This window comes from Narcine bancroftii, chromosome 6, assembly GCF_036971445.1.
Source record: "Narcine bancroftii isolate sNarBan1 chromosome 6, sNarBan1.hap1, whole genome shotgun sequence".
NCBI classification, from domain to species: Eukaryota; Metazoa; Chordata; class Chondrichthyes; order Torpediniformes; family Narcinidae; genus Narcine; species Narcine bancroftii.
This window is the reverse complement of record NC_091474.1, coordinates 147,408,438-147,426,092: the sequence shown is the minus strand read 5'-3', so window position 1 is coordinate 147,426,092 and position 17,655 is coordinate 147,408,438. Positions and strand designations below refer to the sequence as shown.

Genomic DNA, 17,655 nt, shown 5'->3' with positions numbered 1-17,655 from the left:
ATCAGGCAGCATTTGCAAAGAGTTAAAAACAATGTTAAAGTTTCAGGTCAATGTCCTTTCACCAGAACAGGTGAATAGTCTTCAGTATTAACTGATTCCCTCTATACAGGTGTTGACTGATCTGAATGTCTAGAATTATGGCTATTTCAGATTTCTAGTAAGTGGAGTATTTTTGCTTTCGTATAATTTTGTATAATTTTTTATGGAGCTCCTTTTTTTAAACAGGATGTGGAACAGTTCTTCCATTTGCTGTCCGTCTGACTTTATTTTTAGTGCTTTGTGATAACTTATTTTTTAAAAATTGAGCTGGTTGTGGAGTGCAATGCAATGACGAAGGCCCCAGGCCCAAAACGCTGGTTACCCTGTGGCGTGCCTCAAGGTTCTAGCTCAGAAATAAGACACACACAACAAGGAGTGCAGTTGACACTGATTTAATGAACGAGCTGCTCTCTTTTATATGGTCAGGCAGACCCTGGCTGCCATGTGACCCGAGCCCCTTCAGGTTCTGATTGGTGTCCTTATGACTACCATCGGCGATTGGCAAGATCGGCCCTTTTTGCTGAAATTTCATCGTTGGGTGTGGTTTGTGCCGCCCTGGGCACCAATTGGCCCATTGGTGATCTGTCAATGGCGATTGGCTGGCAGAACCTGTTTTGCAGCAGCCTATGAGAACAAGCCACTGATGCCTCATGCGCCCCGCTTGATTGCTGTGTTCGAACGGCGTCTTCTGTGTTTGTGTATTGAATTAGACCAAACAACCTTTGTTGTGTCAGGGAATTATGAAGCGACACGAGGTAACCAGTACTGTGTAATTATTGACATCTGTGTTCTTTAATAACCACCCACCATTTCTGAAATGGAATTATTTATCTGTAACCATGTTATGAAAATGTGGAAAACAAGGAAATCTGCAGATGCTGGGGTCTAGTCCAGTATAAAAATGTTGTAGAGAAGCTTAGCTGATCATGCAACATGCATGGAAAGAAAAATGCAGTTGACATTTCAGGCCTGAGACACCTTTCAGGAGGCCCAAATAAAAAAGCAGACAGCTGAATAAAAGGGTGGGGAGTGGGAAGGGAGAGGGGGAAGATCAGTGGATGCAGGTGGCGTAGAAGAGAAGGAAGCTGAGAAGTGATGGCAGAGGACTAAAAAAGATAGCTCTCTGATAGGAGAAGGAAAGAAATGGGATGGAGAGCTGAAGGAAGTGAGATAGGGGAAAGGTTCACAGAAGTTTGAGTTCAATATATTGATATCTTCTGGTTGAAGACTGCTGAGGCGGTTCATGTGTTGTTCCTCCAATTTGTGGGTGGCCTCAACCTAGCCATATGAAGCCATGAACAAATAATATGTCATTGTTATTAAAATGGTTTTAGAACTAAAACTGTAGTGTCTGCTATGGCAACAATACAGAATAAAGAGATGTTCACATGTTGAGAGGGTGAACCAGTAACTGACTATTATTTGAACTCCTCGCGCTTCCGGTGATTTGTGCAATGCCTTCCGCAAGTGATGTCAGCACGTCGCGGCGTTACTCCCTGGGTGGCAGTGCACCACCCAGAAGTGGGGAGTTCCCCTGGGCAACACATGGTGTCAACTGCGGGCTTCTCCTCAGGAGTGAAGGGGGACCTACGCCATTTTTATTGGACGGCTATGGCAGTGATTCGGCCCATCTAACCGCTCGGCCGCTACACCACCCTTGACCCCCCTCCAGAATCGCTGCCTCCCTCTGAGCAGGTTACCATACAATCATTGGGCAGGCAGCATCTGTGCCTGATCTGGGGGTCCTGGGCCGGCAGGCCTAAGTCCAGGTGCACTGCCTTGAGAAGGTCGATAGTAAATCTGTCCTGTTGTCTGCTAATCTCCAGTGTTAAAGCGACATTGTCCTGCTCCAACACTTTGAATGGGCCTTTATAGGGACACTGTCTAGATATCTCTGCATGAAGATGTAGTTGGTGGACTGTAGGTCCGCAGGGATGTGGCAGGGTGGAGAGCTGTGTTGGGAAGGTGGTGGGGGCACCTGTTTACCCGCTTGCACCTTCAACCTTTGGAGGACATCTAGGGCGCTGGACTGTGGGCCGAATAGATTGAAGTGAATGTCCCCGGGGATGGTAAGTGGGAAACTACACCATCTCAACGGACAAAGCTGGTAGATTTCATTCGGTGTTGTACGGATGCCTAAGAGCACCCATGGAAGTTCGTCCATCCAATTTGGGCCTTGCAGTGGAGCTTTCAGGGCTGCCTTCAGGTGGTGGTGGAAATGCTCAATCAGGCCATTTGCCTGAGGGTGGTAGGCCATGGTGTGGTGCATCTGGCTGCTGCAGAACTTGGTTAGGTTAGCCCAGAGTGAGGAAGTGAACTATGCTCCTCAGTCTGAGGTAATGTAGGTTAGGACTCTGAAACGTGCAACCCAAGTGGATAAAAAGGTTCTGGCACAAGTCTCTGTGTTGCATGTGGGTAGAAATATGGCTTCCAGCCAACAAGTAAATTGTTGTGAACAGATACCGCATACCTTGGCTCATGGAGAGTGGACTGACAATGACCATGTGCTCAAATCGGTGATGCACCAGCTTGAAAGTCTGGGATGGCGCTTTGGTGTGTCTGTGAACTTTGGCGCATTGGCACTGCAAACAGGTTTTAGCCCACAGGATCACGTCACGGATGAGGCCGTGCCACACAAAATTGTCGGACAACAGCAGAACGTGGACCTTAAGAAGGGGTGAGACAGGCCATGGATCTGGTCGAACACCTACCATCGCCAGGTCGCAGTTAGGATGGGCCTGGAAAAACCTGAAACCTGTGGATATGTCACCCAGTAGAAACGGGCCTCCTGGTAAGGGGCAGAAACCGCTAACCTTCAGGTTGGTTATGGCCGTCTGGTAGGCCTGGGCGCCTGCATCCTCTGTCTGGTCCTTGACCAGCTGGGTGACGTTGGACTTGCCTGTGATGTGGCGAATATCTGTTGTGTACTCCAAGGTGTAGGCGAGGTGATGCTGTTGCCTCGCCGACTATGGGTCTGAGACCTTGCTGAGAGCATAGGTGAGTGGTTTGTGGTCTGTGTAGGCGGTGAAGACCCTTCCTTTTAACATGTATAAGAAGTGTTGTATCGCCAGGTACAGGGCCAACAGCTCTCGGTCGAACGCACTGTATTTGAGTTGTGGTGTCAGGATCATGTCACGGAGGAGGCCGTACCACACAAAATTGTCGGACAACAGCAGACCTGAAGAAGGCTAGGGGGCGCCACTGCTCATCGATTCATTGCTTCAGCACTGTGCCCACTTCTCTGTCCGACGTTCCCGTTGTAAGCACTAGGGGGGAGGTTGAGTCTTGGTGGGCCAGGACTGTGGCCTGTGCTAGTGCTGCTTTTGTGGTCTGCATTGCTTCTGTAGTGTTCGACGTCAACTGGAGCATCTTGTTGCCGAGCTTGATGAGGTCAAACAGGGGCTGGATGAGGATGGCTGCTCCCAGCAGGAAGTGATGATAAAAGTTCACCATCCTCAGGAACTCCTGCAGGCCTTTGATCGTGCTCTGTTTGGGAAAGTTCTGGATGGCCTCTGCCTTGTCCGGCAATGGTGTGGCTCCCTCTGGAGTGACACGGGGTTTCCCAGGAAATCGATTTTCTCTAGGCTGAACCGGCACTTGACTTTGTTCACTATGAGTCCGAACTACTGCAGCCTGTTGAAAAGGCGAGTCAGGTGTGTCCTGTGTGTATTGGCGTCGAGGCTGGTGATGAGGATATTGTCCAGGTAGACAAAGATGAATCACTGCCATAGCCGTCCAATAAAAATGACGTAGGTCCCTACAACCACATCCATCAGCCACTGGAATGTCTGGAATGCATTCTTCAGTCCAAATGGCGTCCGCAGGAACTCGAAAAGGCCGAAGGATGTGATGATGGCTGTTTTCGGGTCGTTGCTGGGATGCACTGGGATCTGGTGGTACCCTTTGACAAGGTCTACAGTGGAAAAGACTCGGCAGCCATGGAGCCTCGTGGCGAAGTCCTGGATGTGTGGGATAGGGTACCTGTCTGACACTGTAGTGTCGTTCAGCTGCATGTAGTTGCCGCATGGGCGCCAGCTGCTGGAGGTCTTCTGTACCATTTGGAATGGGGAGGCCCAAGTGCTGTTTGAATGGTGGATAATCCCCAGCTCCTCCATGGCAGCAAACTTGGTCTTGGCTTGCTGGAGTTTGTCTTATGGGAGGCGCCAAGCTCGTGTATGCGGTGGAGGCCCGGCGTCTCAATGTGGTGCTCCACTCCATGTGGTGGTTTGGTGTCGTGGAAATTGGGCACCAGTAGAGCCGGGTACTTGGCCAGTAGACAGGCATCATTTTGGTCCAAAGCGTGGATTCCTAACAGGAGAAAATGGCACTGCCACAGAGTGAGGGGGTAATACTGAAAGGTGGTAGTGTTCACCAACCGGCATCTCGTCACGTCCACCAAAGGTTCATGTGCCTGGAGGAAGTCTGCTCTGAGTAAGGCCTGTCCCATGGCCACAATTGTGCACTTCCACTGAAAAACCATGTCCCACTATGTTGATTGCAGCTATTGCAGTATCCTGCATCCTGTCGCGTTCGAGTTGGGTTCCAAAAACATTGGAACCGTTGGGATCACCACTATAGTGTCTGCTATTGCCAGTACTACGGAATAAAGAGATGTCCACATGGTGTGGTGGTGAACCAGTAACTGACTTAATTATTTGAATTCCTCGGCTGCACGCAGGGAACACCCACTTCTGGCTTTGGGACGTGACGTCATTCCCTGGCCGGCGGGGCACCACCCGAAAGCGAGGAGTTCCCTTGGGCAATATGTGGCATCAACCACGGGCTTCTCCTCGGGAGTGAGGGGAGGAACTGCACCATTTTGAGTTGGAGGACTGGGAGGCGATTTGGCCCGTCTAACTGCATGGTCGCTTGGCCCACTACACATTGGTATCAAGATGGTTGTACAATTAAAATGGTTGACCACTGCGAGGTCATTACTTTTGCAACAGACAGAGCAAAGATGCTCAACGAAGCAATCCAGTCTCCCCAGTGAAACGGCTGCATCGGGAGCACTGGATGCACTAAATTACCCCTACAGATTCATGTGAAATTCTGGTTCACTTGGATGGTCTGCTTCAGGCTCTGAATAGTGGTGAGGTGCAAATTTAACATTTGTTGTGGTTACAATGGTAGGTACCGGGGAGATGATTGGTAGAAAGGGATGAATGGACAAGGAAGTAATGGAGGTCACAATCCACTTAGAAAACAGAAGATGTGTTTGGTAGTGGGATCCCAGTATAGGTGGCAGAAATTGCAGAATGTAATACATTGGTTGCAGAGGCTGATGAGATGGTAATGAGGAAGAAGAGCCCTTATCTTGTTCCATCTGTTGGGGAGGGAGCTATGGCAGATGTGCAGGAAATAGCTGAATTGTGGGTGAGGGATGAGTTGATGGCAGTTGAATGGAATCCCAGTTTAGTGAAGGTTGAGGAAATCTCATATGTCCTAGAATGGAAAGCCTCATCCTGGGAGCAGATGTGGCAGAGACTGAGGAATTGAGTGAAAGGAATAGATTCCTTTCAGGAGATAAAGTTGAGAGAGGTCTAGCCAAGGTAACTTTGGGAGCCAATGAGTTTATGGAAGACGTTCTTGCTTTGAGAAGGAGAACCCAACAGTTTCTACGAGCATCTCTGCAATGGCTGAGGACCCTGTGATATCTATATCTGACGACGACGTCAGAACATCATTCAATTGGGTGAGCCCTCGCAAAACGTCAGGCCCTGATGGCGTACCTGGCATGATACTGAAAATCTGTGCCAACCAACTAGCCAGAGTGTTCGTGGACATTTTTACCTCTTATTGCTACAGTCAGTTCCACCTGCTTCAAAAGGGCATCAATCATTCTGGTGCCCAAGAGGAGCACAGTGAGCTGCCTCAACACCTAGCAGCCAGTAGCAGTAATATTTACTGTGATGAACTGCTTTGAGAGGTTGGTCATACCCAGAATAAACATGTATCCAAGCAAAGATCTGGATCAACTGCAATTCGTCCATCGTCATAATCACTCCACAGCAGACGCCACATCACTGGCTCTCCACTCAGCTCTGGATCTCCTCAAAAAACAGCTACTTGTATATACACCTGCTCTTCATAGACTACAGCTCAGCCTTCAACACCATTATTCCCTGGTCAAGAAGCTCCAAACCAGGAGTCTCTGCACCCCCCTCTTCAGCTGGATCCTTGATGTTCTCATCGGAAGACCACAGTCAGTATGAATTGGAAACAACGACTCCTCCTCACTGATTATTTACATAGGCGCACCTCAAGGATGTGTGCTTTGCTCACTATACTGTGTGGTGAGGCACAATTCCAATGCTGTCTACAAATTTGCCATTGACACACGGTTGTCGGCAAAATCACAAATGGCAGTGAGGAAGCATACAGGAGGGAAATAGATCAGCTCGTTTGGTGGTGCCACACCAACAACTTTGCCTCGATGTTAGCAAAACCAAATAGATGATTGAGAACTTCAGGAGGAAGTCGTGAGAACATGATCCAGTCCTCATTGAGAGCTTTATAGTGGAGAAGGTCAAGAACTTCAAATTCCTGTGTGTAAACACTTCCAAGAATCTGTCCTGGGGCTTCCATGTCGACATGACCATGAAAAAGGCTTGCCAGTGGCTCTGCTTTGTATCCTTTGTGAGGTGTTTGAGGAGATTCGGTATGTCACTGAAGACTTGAAAACTTCTACAGGTGTACTGTAGAAAGCATTCTGGCTGGTTGCATCACTTGTTTGGTTTATAGGTGCAAACACACGAGTCAAGAAAAAATTTCAGAGTGTTGTTAACTCAGCCTGTGACAACACCAGGACCAGATTTCACTCCAAAGGGTATCTACAAGAGGTGGTGTCTTAAGAAAGCAGCCTCTATCCTCAAAAACCCTCATCAGCCAGACCATGCCCTCTTCACTCTGCTACCATTGGGAAAAAAGTACAGGAGCTTAAAGATGAGCACTCAGCGGCACAGAGGCAGCTTCTTTCCTGCAGCCATCAGATTCCTGAATGACCAGTGAACCAAAGACACTGCCTTACTTTGGCTTTCTGTGCACTATTTTTATTTTTTGACATAGTTTATATGAATATTTGCACTGTGATCCTGCGACAAAACAACGAATTTCGTGACTTGTTCATGACAATAAAATCTGATATCTGTAGAAAGTCTGTCTTCCAAAATGGAAACCCATCAAGAAAGGGGAGAGAGTTATCAGAGATGGACCGAGTGAGTTTGCGGTCAGGTGGAAAATGGCAGCAAAGTGAATAAAGTTGATGAACTCATCATGGTTGCAGGAGACAGCACCATGTAGATATATATTAAGGGAGAAAGCCTGTGTAGGCTTTCAGCACAGATTACTCCAATGAAAAGGCGGTACAACTGGGACCCATGTAAATACGCATTGCTGCACCTTTGATTTGGAGAAAGTGTGATGACTCAAAGGAGAAGTTGTTGAGGGTGAGTACAAGTTCTACCAGGTGAGTACAGTTTCTGCCAGGTGAAGGAGGCTGTGGGGGTTAGATCTGTTATCCAAGAAGCAGCAGAGCACCTTGAGGCCTGCGGGGAATTTAAGTGTTTCGGTGCTTGGATATCCATGGTGAAAAAGAGGCTATTCGACTCATGTTGTTGACCATGTGAGATCTGAATATAGTTGGGAAGTGAGCCAAAGGGGAATAGTGCTTGGAATGGCTTGAATTGCTAACATTTGACTCACAAAATACACAATCCTTTTATATTTTGTGTTTAACAAATGGCACATATTGAGGTGGGAGGCAGTTGATTACAAAGGTTGGAAAAAATAATTTTAATAGATACAACAAATTCTTTCTTCACAGTTAATAGTCTGAAGGATCAACTTGAAGACCTGAAGAAAAGGAATCAGAACTCCCAAATCTCAAATGAGAAAATGGCTCAATTGCAGAGACAGGTCAGTTGCAGACCTATTTCTGGAAATACTTGTTCTTTAAAATTGGTTTTGCATTACTGGACTGAAACACTGGCACATTGTCTGCATTTGCAAAGGACTAGTTTGAATTTTTCTTAAAACTTGGTGAATAAAAGACTGTGTTCCAATGGTTATGACTTCCCTGGACAAAAATTTAGATGTTATTTTATTTAGTTTAGCTTGTGCTGCAATCACCAGTTCTGGATGATCAGAAATGAGGATATTATTAAAGAACATTCCTAATAATGGCAGATTCCAAAAGTCAGGGCTTAAGTATTAATGATCTATTTCAGCCAAAAATGCTAAGTGGATTCTCCTTTTATGTTGCCTCCTTAAAATTCATATAATGCTTGGCACTAGCAACCATTTATTCACTATGTATCTGACAGGCAGAAATGGATGTGTGCATTTGTCAAAGTCGATAAACCCCAATACATCTCATCAATGAGAGAATTACCTTTGCACCATCTGGACTATCAAGTGCAACAATGCAACACTGATATTTTTTTCATAATATCTAAAAATGACCATAAGTGGACTATATCCAAAATTTATAGCAAATACTCTCCTATCAGTCTATTCTTTTTTAAAAAACTTTATTTAATATTTTCCAAACAAAAACTTTTACAAAGTCCATAATATAAAAATGAAAACTACAACCACCCCCTTCCACCCACCCTCAGCAAACTCCACAAGGGAATCATTAAGAAAATACAGCAGTTTAAGATATTACTAAATTCATGCATTTCAAATAAGGCGACCGCATCTTAACAAAAAAGTCATAATTATCATGCAAATTGTATGTTATTTTCTCCATATAAATACAGGACCTCAACTCATTATGCCAACGAGTTACATTTACTTCAACCTCGTCTTTCCATGAAATCGCAACACATTTACATGCTAAATGAAAAAATGCTGTCTGAAACTTATCTAACCCCAAATCCATAAACGGAGCAGTATAACCCAACAAAAACATTTTTTGAACTAACAAAAATTGAATCTTAAACAAATTTTGAAGAAATTCCCTAATTTTATGCCAAAATGATTGAACCTTATCACAAACTGAATGTAAAAATGTTCCTACACATAATCCACATCTAAAACACAACTCTGTATTACTAAATTCATATTTTTTCAATTTCTCTGGGGTTAGATACAACTAATTAATAAAAATTATAATTAATCATACTATATCTTACATGAAGCAATTTAATCACACCATCAAAACACATCGTCTCCCAATCGGCCTGATTAATATCACAAATTAAATCATTTTCCCATTTAATCCTAGATTTATCTAAATTTATTTTATCCATAGTGTCTTGTAACAACGCATATATCTCAGAAATAAAACCCTTATTTAAAGAATGAGAAATTATAAACTCAAATTTCGTTAACTTGGGAATTTTCATTTCTCTTCCAAACTTATCTTTCACTAATGCTCTAATTTGATAATAGACAAACAAAGAATTCACTGAAATTCCAAATTTCTCTCTGTTGATTAAATTTTAAAAGTTTACCCTCTTCAAAACAATCCTGCAATGACTTTATTCCTTTAATCTGCCATTCTCTTAAAAATCTATTATTCAATGAAAAAGGAATCAATTTATTTTGATATATTGGGGCTTGAACCGATATTTTACCTTTCAAACCGCGTTTAGTCCAAATCTCTAACAAATGTTTTAAAATCGGTACATTATATCTCTATAATAAAACTGAATTCCACTTAAATATAAATTGATGTGAATAAGGTTCAGAAATACCAGCCAATTCTACCCTAGCACAGCTAGGGGGGCACGAAACATCCAGCATACGGTTAATAAATCTTAAATGAGCTGCTTCATAATAATTTTGAAAATGAGGTAATTGTAAACCTCCCAAAGCATATTTCCAAGTCAATTTATGTATCGCTACTCTGGCTAATTTTCCCTTCCATAAAAAATTCTCGTACTACTTTATTTAAATCCTGAAAAAAAGATTTTGAAAGTAAACAAGGAATCGACTGGAAAAGATACTGAATTCGTGGAAAACTATTCATCTTAATATAATTTACTCGGCCTGTTAATGACAAAGGTAAATCCTTCCACTTAATCAGATCTGCTTTGATCTTTCTCATTAATGGTACATAATTTAAATTGTACAATGATTGAATATTTACATCAATCATTATACCAAATACTTGATTTTATCAGTCCAACAAAATTTAGTAAATTGTCTACACTGATCATAATTTACCTCAGAAATTGGTAATATTTCATTTCTGTCCCAATTCACTTCATATCATGACAATTTACCATATTGTTCTAAACATTCTTGCAAGTAAATTAGAGATTGTTCCGGATTAGTTAAATATATCAAAACGTCATCAGCAAATAGATTAATCTCATATTCATCGTCTGCTATCCTTATACCTCTAATATTCTCATTCTGCCTAATAACTTGAGCTAAAGGTTCGATGACCAACGCAAATAGAGCTGGCGACAAAGGACGCAATAATTTTAAAAAAGAAGTGCTTTGACCATTTGTCACCACCCTAGCAACTGGATTATTATATAGTGCCTTCACCCAACCAATAAAAAAGGGTCCAAACTTATATTTCTTCAAAACTTGAAATAAAAAATTCCATTCGACCTGATCAAAAGCTTTTTCAGCAGCTAAAGCAACTACCATTGGTCGGTTGGGTTGCTGACGTGAAGCATTGATCAGCAAAATCTCTCTAAGAATATTGTCAGAGGCATACTTATTTTTAATGTAACCAGCCTGATCAGCATGTACCAATTCTGGTAAATACTTAGCAAGTCTATTTGCCAATAATTTCGCTATTATTTTATAATCTACATTTAATAAAGAAATTGGCTGATATGAAGCTACATTCAAAGGGTCTCTATCTTTTTTTTGGTATAACCATTATTATTGCACTCAAACTCGAATCTGGTAAAGCTTGTTCTTGCGTTACCTGGTGAAGAATATCCAGAAATAGAAAAGACAAATCATCATAAAAAACTTTATAAAATTCAACAGTAAACCCAACATCTCCTGGAGACTTCCCGTTAAGCATTTGTTGAATAACATCCTTTATTTCTAAATCCGTAAAAGGAGAGTCTGGTTTCCTCACGTCAACTTCCCCTAATATTGGCAAGTTTAATTCTGACAAAAAAGATTAAATGGAACCATCATCTCGAACTCCCTCAGAAGCATATAATTTCGGGTAAAATAATAAAAATTGGTCGTTGATTTCCTGAGGTTGAAAAGTAACTGAGTTATCTTTCCTCACAGCATTAATAGTTCTCCATGCTTGTTCTGTTTTCAATTGCCATGCTAAAACTTTATGGGCTTTATCCCCTAACTCATAATAACGTTGCTTAGATCTTTGAATCAAACATTCAAATTGATATGTTTGTAATGTATTATATCGTAACTTCAATTTAGTCAAAGCTGCTTTATTATCCTCCGTACAATTCATCTGAAATTCCTTTTCCAAATCAGCTATCTGTTTTTCCAATAACCAACTCTCCACCAAAAATTTCTTCTTTTCCTTTGATGCATAGTTAATAATTTAACCACATAAAAACGCCTTCAAAGCATCCCATAAAGTAAAATTATTCTGAACTGTATTCCTATTCAAGTCCAGAAAAGAAGCAATTTTATCCTTAATGAATTTTACAAATTCTGATTTTTTTCAATAACATTGCATTAAATCTCCAACGAAAAGTTTATTGAGTAACTTCCAGCCCAACACAAGAAATAAATAACAATGAATGGTCAGAAAATATTCTACTCTTATATTCAGCTTGAGTAAAATGAGATTGCAAATGTGCTGATGACAAAAAGAAATCAATCCTTGAAAATGAATCATGACGTGAAGAATAAAATGAAAAATCTTTCTCAATAGGATTTAACCTTCTCCAAACCTCTATCAAATTTAAGTCTTTCATCAAGGAAACCAATTGGACCATTGCTTTTGATTTTTTTAAGGTTTTTTGAGATTTATCCAATAATGGATCTTGTACACAATTGAAATCACCCCCAATCAAAATATTTTCTTTAGCTTGACTCAGAGTTAAAAAAGCTTCAGACACAAATTGTTCGTCGTCAACATTAGGCACATAAACATTCAACAAAGACGATAACTCAGCAAGCAATTTACAATTAATCATTAAAATTCGGCCATCTGTTTCCACCAAAGATTCAAGTTCAAATGGTATTTTCTTGTGAATCAAAATCACCACTCCTCGTGCTTTCAAATTGAAAGAAGATGAAATTACATGACCAATTCAGTCTCTCTTCAATTTTAAATGTTCTTTTTCGGTTAAATGAGTTTTCTGCAAAAAAGCAATATTGACTTTCATCTTTTATTATTTAGGCTAAAACACATTTATGCTTAATCAGATTGTTTAAGCCCTGAACATTAAATGTTGCAAGATTCAAACTAGACATTATCAGAATTTTTAAAAAAACCTTCTATTCCTTCAATCCACAAAAAAACCCTCTCCTTAATAAAAAAAATTAAAGCTCCCCTTGCTAAATAGCCCCTAAATTAAACAGCCACTAACCCCCCCCTTAAACAAAATAAAGCTTACACAAAAATAAAAATAATGTTTTTTTGAAAAAAAAGTACAAAAGTAGTAACTCCCCGCTTAACTGGGTGTGGAAAGAAATAACCCCCCCCCCCCACAGGTGGTGAACGACTTCCAAAAGCTTCAGCTTCAGTTCCCCCAACCGGACTTACAAAATTATGTCTAAATCAGTTCACAGCCCCAGTGAATTCAATTCCAAGGCTTGTTCCGTCCGGATCATCAATGTCAATCAAACTCTTTGACATATTTGCCTTCCCGTTCCCATTTCCATTCTTCTTATCAGGTGTCTTCCTCTTAGATGAAGAGTGCCTTTCAGTAGCCCTGTCTGGCAAAGAACTGGCAAAAATTAAAACATCATGATCACTCTTAAAAAACTGTGATTGGAAATTACCATAAAAAAATCTTCAAAACTGCAGGGTATCTAAAAGAAAATTTATAACCCTTCCTCCAAAGCACCTCTTTAGCAGAATTGAATTCTTTGCCCCTTTTAATAATTTCTTGACTTAAATCCGGGTAAAAGAAAACCTTATTTCCCTGTACCATCAACGGAGATTGATATCTACATGCATTTTGGACTGCAACTCGCAAAATAGTTTCCCTATCTTGATACCGTAGACAACGACTCAAAACAGCTCACGGAGGTTGGCCCAGATATGGTTTACTTCTCAAAGCTCTGTGTGCCCTATCTAATTCCAAACCTTCTGGAAAATATTCCAAACCCAATGCTTCAGGGATCCATTTTTTAAAAAAAATTATTAGATCCAAACCCTCAATTCCTTCCGGAATTCCCACTATTTTGACATTATTCCGGCTGTTTTGGTTTTCCAAAGAGTCTATCTTCTTCAATAAGTCCTTCTTCTGAATTTCCCATCCAACAAAAGAATCTTCCACTTTTTTCTATTTTTTCTTTATTACGTTTCACTTGTTCTCTACAGACTTGAAAGGCACCTTCCATTTTCTTAAAATTATCTTGAACTGTATCCACCATGTTCAAGCATCTATTGACATCAGCTTTAACAACAGAAATATCTTTCTTAAGAGAAGAGACTTCCTCACAAATATTATTCATTTTTTCAGACATGTTCATATATCCATGATCAATCTGAGCGGACCTTTGTGTTGACATATTACCCATTTGATGAGCTCTAGATTCCAAAATTGTAAAAACAGCATCAAAAATAGTTTCACTGGTCTCCCCTTGAGGCCGACCTTCTCTCACTTCAGAAGCAGTCAATGATTCTTCTTCCATAGCTTCAGTTTGCAAAGAGGCTTTCCCTTGCTGTTCTTTTAATTCCACCAGTGATTTTGTCACTTTACTTCTGGTCTGCATACCTACAGACCCAGTCCCGACATGATCAGCCCATTGCCAACCAACATCACTGACAGCCCAGACCCTATCAAGAAGATCGCGGATCCGGGATGCACCGCGCATGCCCAGCAGCGGCAGGGCTCGTGCTTGCGCGTCTTCTGACGAGGTGCCTTGGGCCTCCGTGCCGTCGGGACCCGCAGCGGTGTCACGCACCGGGCCCGACGCTTCAGACTCCGGCAACTCCACAGCGCGCTCGACATCACGAGCGCGCTGATCAAGAAAAGAAAGAAATTGGAAGCCCGGCACCATCCTGCGAGGGTGCTGTGTTAATACTTAGGCGAATTGGAGTGCGTTGCTGCTTAGGTCACTGTCCAATTGATTCCATGGATTCCACTTGGTAAGTAGGCCTCATTTCTTCTGTACTTCTGAATCTATGCTTTCGATTTCTTTGTATTAGTAGCCATTGTAGTCTTTTAACATTCAAACAGCTTCAGAACAAACTTTCAAGACTTTTTTTTTAATTCTTTAATTCAGGTATTTATTAGGCCAACTGGGGGAAGACAGAATTACACTTATTCCTTCGCCATCAGGCCATGCCCCCCCCCCCCCCCCCAATCAATCTATTCTGAGAGATCAACACAGTACAACTCTGTTTATCCAAAATCGTCAATTATCCAAAATTAATTTTCCCTCTGTTTGCCTCCGAAAAAAAATGGATAATTGAGGATTTCAGAAAAATCATAAATACTCATTTATCTGGAAAATTTTGAAGCTGAAATTATATAATTTCACCTCTGAAATTTTTCAGTTAATTAAGGATATCTGAAGCAAATAGAAATGCTCTGTTATCTGAAAGTAGAATTTTGAGTTTTTGGTGTTGGATTTTGCTCAGCTTGGTGAGAATTAAAGGTTTTTTTTGGTGATAAGCAGTATAAGCAAGCTTTCCCTTGTTTCTTGTTGTTTGAACACTGTTACAAGGGATTTGCTGTGCTACCAAGCTGTTTTTTAAAAACTGACCAGTTATCCAAAAATATTGTTTATCTGAAATAGGCCTGGACCTGATCATTTCACACCATCAGAGTTGTACTGTAGTTCTGCTTGTTGTGTACAAATCAATCTTTAAAAATAACTTTTTTCTTGTTCGGTCCTCTCCAACAATTTTAGCTTTTTAACGTTTGCAGTTCCTTAGACACTGATGAAGTCCGCCTGCATGCAGGAAGACATGCACAACATCAGTAACATTACAGTAATTGTTAATTAACTTTTATGATCCTGCAAAGCATACATATATTTCCTTGATTTTTAATGTCATTATGGCATAGAATCTTGAAGTTGGTATGATAATGAGTTGTCATATATTGTCAGGTTAGGATTGCACAGTGAGTGTAGCAGTCAGGGTAACACTATAATGGTGCCAGTGACCTGGGTTCAAATCCACCGCTGTCTGTAAGGAGTTTGTATTTTTCCGCATGACTGCAAGGGTTTCCTCAAACATTCCAAAGAAGTATGGGGTTAATAGGTTGGTCACACGAGTGTAATTAGGCAGTATTGATGCATGAGCTGAAGGGCCTGTTACTATTATCTTTGAATTCAAAAAATAAACTGGGAGTTTATTTAACTAGGGAAATCTATCTGGCAGCAATCAAACATTGTATTCTTAAAAATACAAAATAAAATTTAGCAGATGTGAGTTGATCTTTGATCTCACTCCTTGCACTGTCAACCGGGCCTCAAATAGTAGATCCTTTCACCCTCTTACTGTATTTTCCTGACAATTATTTCAAGGTCATTGTATTTATTTTCGTATTACTTATCAGAGACACTGCAAAAAAATTACCCAAAGCATTTAAAAATCTATTTTTAAAGTATATTAAAAATAATTGTATTTATTGGCGAACACTGAAGTGAAGAAAATCATGAAGGTAATTTTCAGTTCAGGCCAGTGATAGGTAGAAGACAAAATAACTGAATGACAAGGCTTAATTTTGTCCTTTTCCCCTATCCTGTGCTGAGTCCAAGAAAGGAGTGGAAGATTATGTGCTGGCTGCTAAACTCATTCATGTCTCTGCCTTTCATGCTGCAATGTGTGTGGGCATGGAAACTAAAGACACAATGATTTGCAAATACCATTTTTGCCAGGTGTTCTCAACCAAGCTACAAATTTATGTGCTTCAGTCCAGTTTGTATCCTGATTTGGGGTTTAAGTTTATTCTTGTAAGCTTGGTCTCTTATTTATAGATATGTTATAATTTCTTTGGATATAATTATTTTCTTGTACTCCAACTATTTGCTGGTGTTCATTTTCTGGTTATGATTTTCCCTTTGATAGCTTGATTAAGTGATCATTTACTTTGAAGCCACAATTCAATGTTGACTGGTTATTTTATAGTCTTGGATGCCTTCCCACAACTTTGAAGTTTTGGTGTTCATGGAACCTTTATGATGTGCCACAGCAAAGTTGATGTGATTCCAATTAATATTATTTAATAATTATACCAATCTTGCACATCCATTTAGGTAGGAAAATCCATCATAGAATACTCACTATTGTCATCCATCATTAAGAATCACTGCACAATCTGCACCTTTTATCTGGATTAATCCTTTTTATGTTTCAATTGATGTCTCTGTTGAATCAAAGTGGATGGTTAGACACTTTTGTGTGCAGATTACTTTGATGCATCATTCCTTGTGGCAAAATGAACAGTTGAATGTTATATTCAGATATTTTGTTCAAAAACTGTTTTTAATCTTTATTGTATCTTTTATCTACATAAAAATTAGTTGGATGAAGCTAATGCCTTACTAAGGACAGAATCTGAGACAGCGGTGAGATTACGAAAGAATCAAACAGAATTATCAAAACAATTAGGACAACTGGAGGCCAACAACAGGGAATTGCAAGACAAAAATGCTGCATTGGATAATACCAAGCTCAAACTTGAAAAGGACTATATAAGTTTACAGTCGGCACTAGAAGCTGAACGAAGAGATCGCTCTCATGGTTCAGAGATTATCAGTGATTTACAAGGTAAATTGTGAACAGGCAAGCTTTGGTTAGACAGAGTTGTCATTAAAATCACATCACTGATTGAAAGTACTAATCTTATCTTACACAATTTTTTATTGGGCACATGTAATAAAAATCATTCCATGGCACGGTGCAATGTATTTTATCTCCCAGAATTTCACTTCTTCCTTTTAATCTGCCTATCCACATGTGCTATTAAACTTTGTAAGCATAGTCTTGCTGGGAGGGTATTTTACATCAATTTCCACTCATTTGAAATTAATTATCACCATTAAACACAATAAAAATTGAAAAATGCTTAAAATATTCAGGATGCCAGATGATGTCTGTAGAGGGAAGAAGAGAATGTTTTGGGTTCATGACATTTGATTAAAATGGTTTCTTTGAACTGTTTAGAAGTTCACCATTAATTTTTCAAAGGTATTTTAAATTATTTGCAATTAATATAATTATGGAGTAATATGTCATTAAGGGCTTTCAATCTTAAAATTGTAAAATAACTGTGGAAAGAATTAGAGAGCAATAATGTGGCATGTTCAGACCCACAGCTAAATCAAATGGTGAACTATCATTCAGGTGACCCTATGTTACGTCTGCGTGGATCATGGAAATTCCCCTGACACAAATCACAAGCAATATTTTGAGATGCAGAATAAAATTCGCTCTTACAAAATATCTGGATTTAAAAAGAAGATAATAAACAGATTTTTAATCATTTTTTTATGTACTTCGCAGATATTGTGGAAAATCCAGGCACAGGC

General features: G+C 40.4%; 1 protein-coding gene across 7 annotated transcripts in view; it reads left to right on the top strand.

The window, feature by feature from the left end:
• Positions 1–17,655, top strand: part of LOC138736582 (rho-associated protein kinase 2-like) — a 177,333-nt gene that overhangs the window by 106,638 nt on the left and 53,040 nt on the right. For all 7 annotated transcript variants that reach the window (XM_069886317.1, XM_069886316.1, XM_069886314.1 and 4 more), the window contains 2 exons: positions 7,865–7,956; positions 16,648–16,894. In XM_069886317.1, the coding sequence (XP_069742418.1) occupies positions 7,865–7,956; positions 16,648–16,894 (339 nt within the window). The remainder of the gene's footprint in view (positions 1–7,864; positions 7,957–16,647; positions 16,895–17,655) is intronic.